Raw genomic sequence first — 3,184 nt, forward strand, 5'->3', positions numbered from 1 at the left:
GTCTGGGCAACGGAGTGAGACTCCAACTCAAAAAAAAAAAAAAAATTCAAACCAACCTACTCCATTGAATGCAAGGAGTACAGTAAGGAACAAGACAGAAATGATCCCTACCCTCTGTTCATATGTGGAAAACTTCCAGAAACATAATGCAGAGGGTAAAAGGCATTGGTGCTAATGGTGGCATATGGAGAAGGGAGTTGTTTGGGGAAGGAAAAGGTTCCTGGAGACAGAGTTTTGAGTCAAATTTGGAAGGGGATGACCAAAGGGAGAATATTCCATTGAAGGAATACCTCAGAGGTGAGAGGATCAAATGAGGAGAGGTAATCAACACACTTACACCTGGATAAACATTCTACACTGGCATCTTTACAAGCTGTAAAGGTTGGAGTTTTTGGACAGCTCGTCTGTTACACTTCTAGGAGGAAGTGAGTTACAAGCAAAAATTGTTCTGTGCCCTCTCCCTTGGTTCTCTGATGCCTCACCTTCAATTAGCTTTCAAGTGAAAGAGATTTCTGTTTATGTCTAGATGAAGAACAATGCCCTCCTCCAACTGCCCTCTGCCTTAATGTTGCTTCCCTGCCGCCCAGTCCTTACTTCTGTGGCTCTTAATGCCAAGTTTGTGTCCTGGAAGAGTCGCACCAAGTACACCATTGTACCAGTGAAGATGAGGAAGTCTGGAGGCCGAGACCACACAGGTGAGAGTAAAGGCAAGGGGGTTTGAGCAGTAAAAGGGAAAAACATGCTAGGACACTAAGCCTGTATATTGACATGCTTTTGCCTTCCTTATAAGGAAGAGGAATGTAACTAAAAAGCACTTACTTGGCTCCTTTTGCATGGACTATGTGCGTGGAGGAGCCAGAGATTAGAATATAAAGCAACAGATACCTGGTCTGTGCTTTGAAAGACAATCTGGGTAACTGAAGAAAACGGGCCATACACAAGAAGTGCTATGACATTTTTCTTCACACCCTTCAAAAATGTATTAACAGTCAAAATTATCTGAGTATGATTTACATGGCTCTCAGTAAACCTGAAAAAAATCAGTAATTGGAAAAGCTGTTATCCGGAAGTTTGATACAACTTCAGTAATCCTATAATTAAGTTTTCACCAAGCTTTGTGTCAGTGTTGCCCCACCCCTCCCTACTCCAGTGTGTTGTGCAATTTTTATCATTTCTGCCCGTGCCATAATGTTGAAAAGCACTGCTCTCTGACCGAGGGTAAGTCAGTTCCCAATGCTGGGAGCTGAACTAGTCTGACCTGGATCACGTCCCTGAACTGTCCTGATCACAGGCCGAATCCGAGTGCATGGTATTGGCGGGGGCCACAAGCAACGTTATCGTATGATTGACTTTCTGCGATTCCGGCCTGAGCAGGAGACCAAGCCAGGACCCTTTGAAGAGAAGGTTGTGGTAGTCCGCTATGACCCTTGTAGGTAAGTTTGGGATGTGGAATGATGATGGTATGGTCTGAATAACTGTGTAGTTTCTCAGAAGTTGTAGGTCTGCCTAAATAGTCTATTCACCTGTTCCTCACACTGAATAGGTCAGCAGACATAGCTCTGGTTGCTGGGGGCAGTCGGAAACGCTGGATCATTGCCACAGAAAACATGCAGGCTGGAAATGTAATCCTGAACTCTGACCACATAGGCCGAATGGCAGGTGAGAGATGAATACTAGATGTGTGGGCTGGATACTGCATAGGTTCTAGTGCTGATAAAATCCTGTCTTTTAGTTGCTGCTCGAGAAGGCGATGCACATCCTCTTGGTGCCCTGCCCGTGGGGACCCTCATCAACAATGTGGAAAGTGAGCCAGGCCGGGGAGCCCAGTATATCCGAGCTGCAGGTATGAGGAAAGAAGCTGCCTGGGTCCTACAGTTTGGAAGGCCAAGGAGTGCCTGAGGTCACAGTTCTCTGAAACTGGTTTCACATCCAGTGTGGGCAGAGAAAAAGAAAGAACGAGGAACATGAAGATGAAGATGTGCTTTTGTTTTGACCTAAAATATTGCATGCATCCTTTTTGTATCTGCTCCTGAAGGGCAAGGCAAGAGCAGCATGTGGGACATAGCCCCCATGTAAATCCCACCTCCTGACTCTTTTATGGAGAATAGCAAAGCTGCTTCTCCTTTCCCCAGGGACATGTGGTGTGCTGCTGCGGAAGGTGAATGGGACAGCCATCATCCAGCTGCCCTCTAAGAGGCAGATGCAGGTGTGTATGTGTGTAGGTACAGGCGAGAGGGATCAGCAAAGAATTTTTGGGATGTACGTGTCCTGCCTGGTATAGCTCCCAGGTGTTTCATGGTGCTGGGCACTGCCTTGAGCTGGGTCTGTCCTCTTCTGCCACGTGGCTAGATGTGCCTTGTCAGGTTGACACCCCATAATGGAATGGGGAGCAATGTCTTTTTCAACTACCCAGTTCCTACTGTAGGACCCATATTGTGCTTTCCCCCTCCCTTCCCTCGCTGAATCTAAGAAGCCTCCAAGGGTCGTGCCCTCAACATTGTCAGGCTCTTGAATCCCCACTGTGCATTCTCCTCCGTCTGCTTTGCTTCCCCATCAGGTGCTGGAAACGTGCATAGCAACAGTAGGCCGAGTATCCAATGTCGATCATAACAAACGGGTCATCGGCAAGGCGGGTCGCAACCGCTGGCTGGGCAAGAGGCCTAACAGCGGGCTGTGGCACCGCAAGGGGGGCTGGGCTGGTCGAAAGATTCGTCCACTGCCCCCCATGAAGAGTTATGTGAAGCTGCCTTCCGCTGCTGCCCAAAGCTGATATACCTGTACTCTAATAAAATGGCCCCCCATTTTTATGTTACTGGTTTTTTTGGGGGGAGGGGGAGGACGGTACAGACCTGGATGTGGGGAAAAGGAGCAAATGGTCTAAGGGAGGGAAGAGAAAGGAAAAAACCAGTATGGGTCCGCCCTCCCCCCCAGTTTCCTTACATGCAACGAAGTAGGGGGGGAGGTAAATGACCTCCAAGGTCTTTCCCAGTTCTGACTTTGGGAAACGGAGAAGGTACTTCCGGCGACAGGAGGGAGGACAAAAAGGAAGAGGAAAGGCCGGCGCAGAGGAGGCTCCGCCCCTGCGCTCTCCCCGGGCCCCCAGCTTTCCGCTGGCTCCGGCGGAAATGAGCCGTGGCTCTGGGCGGGCGGCGGAGCCCCCGAGGTGGGCGCGCGGCGCAGCCGG

General features: G+C 49.3%; 1 protein-coding gene across 2 annotated transcripts in view; it reads left to right on the forward strand.

Annotated features, from left to right (window-relative positions):
• The window catches only part of MRPL2 (mitochondrial ribosomal protein L2), a 3,913-nt gene extending 1,106 nt beyond the window's left edge, over positions 1-2,807 (forward strand). The window contains exons 2-7 of one of the 2 annotated variants that reach the window (XM_008066129.2): positions 527-695; positions 1,292-1,433; positions 1,544-1,659; positions 1,733-1,843; positions 2,133-2,206; positions 2,558-2,807. In XM_008066129.2, coding sequence (XP_008064320.1) covers positions 527-695; positions 1,292-1,433; positions 1,544-1,659; positions 1,733-1,843; positions 2,133-2,206; positions 2,558-2,770 — 825 coding nt within the window. In that variant the 3' untranslated portion in view covers positions 2,771-2,807. The remainder of the gene's footprint in view (positions 1-526; positions 696-1,291; positions 1,434-1,543; positions 1,660-1,732; positions 1,844-2,132; positions 2,207-2,557) is intronic. The other variant, XM_021716615.1, reaches the window with a different exon arrangement.
• The last annotated feature ends 377 nt before the right edge of the window (positions 2,808-3,184 follow it).

The sequence above is a fragment of the Carlito syrichta genome, unplaced genomic scaffold, assembly GCF_000164805.1.
Source record: "Carlito syrichta isolate Samal-C Ts95f unplaced genomic scaffold, Tarsius_syrichta-2.0.1 Scaffold308847, whole genome shotgun sequence".
NCBI lineage: Eukaryota > Metazoa > Chordata > Mammalia > Primates > Tarsiidae > Carlito > Carlito syrichta.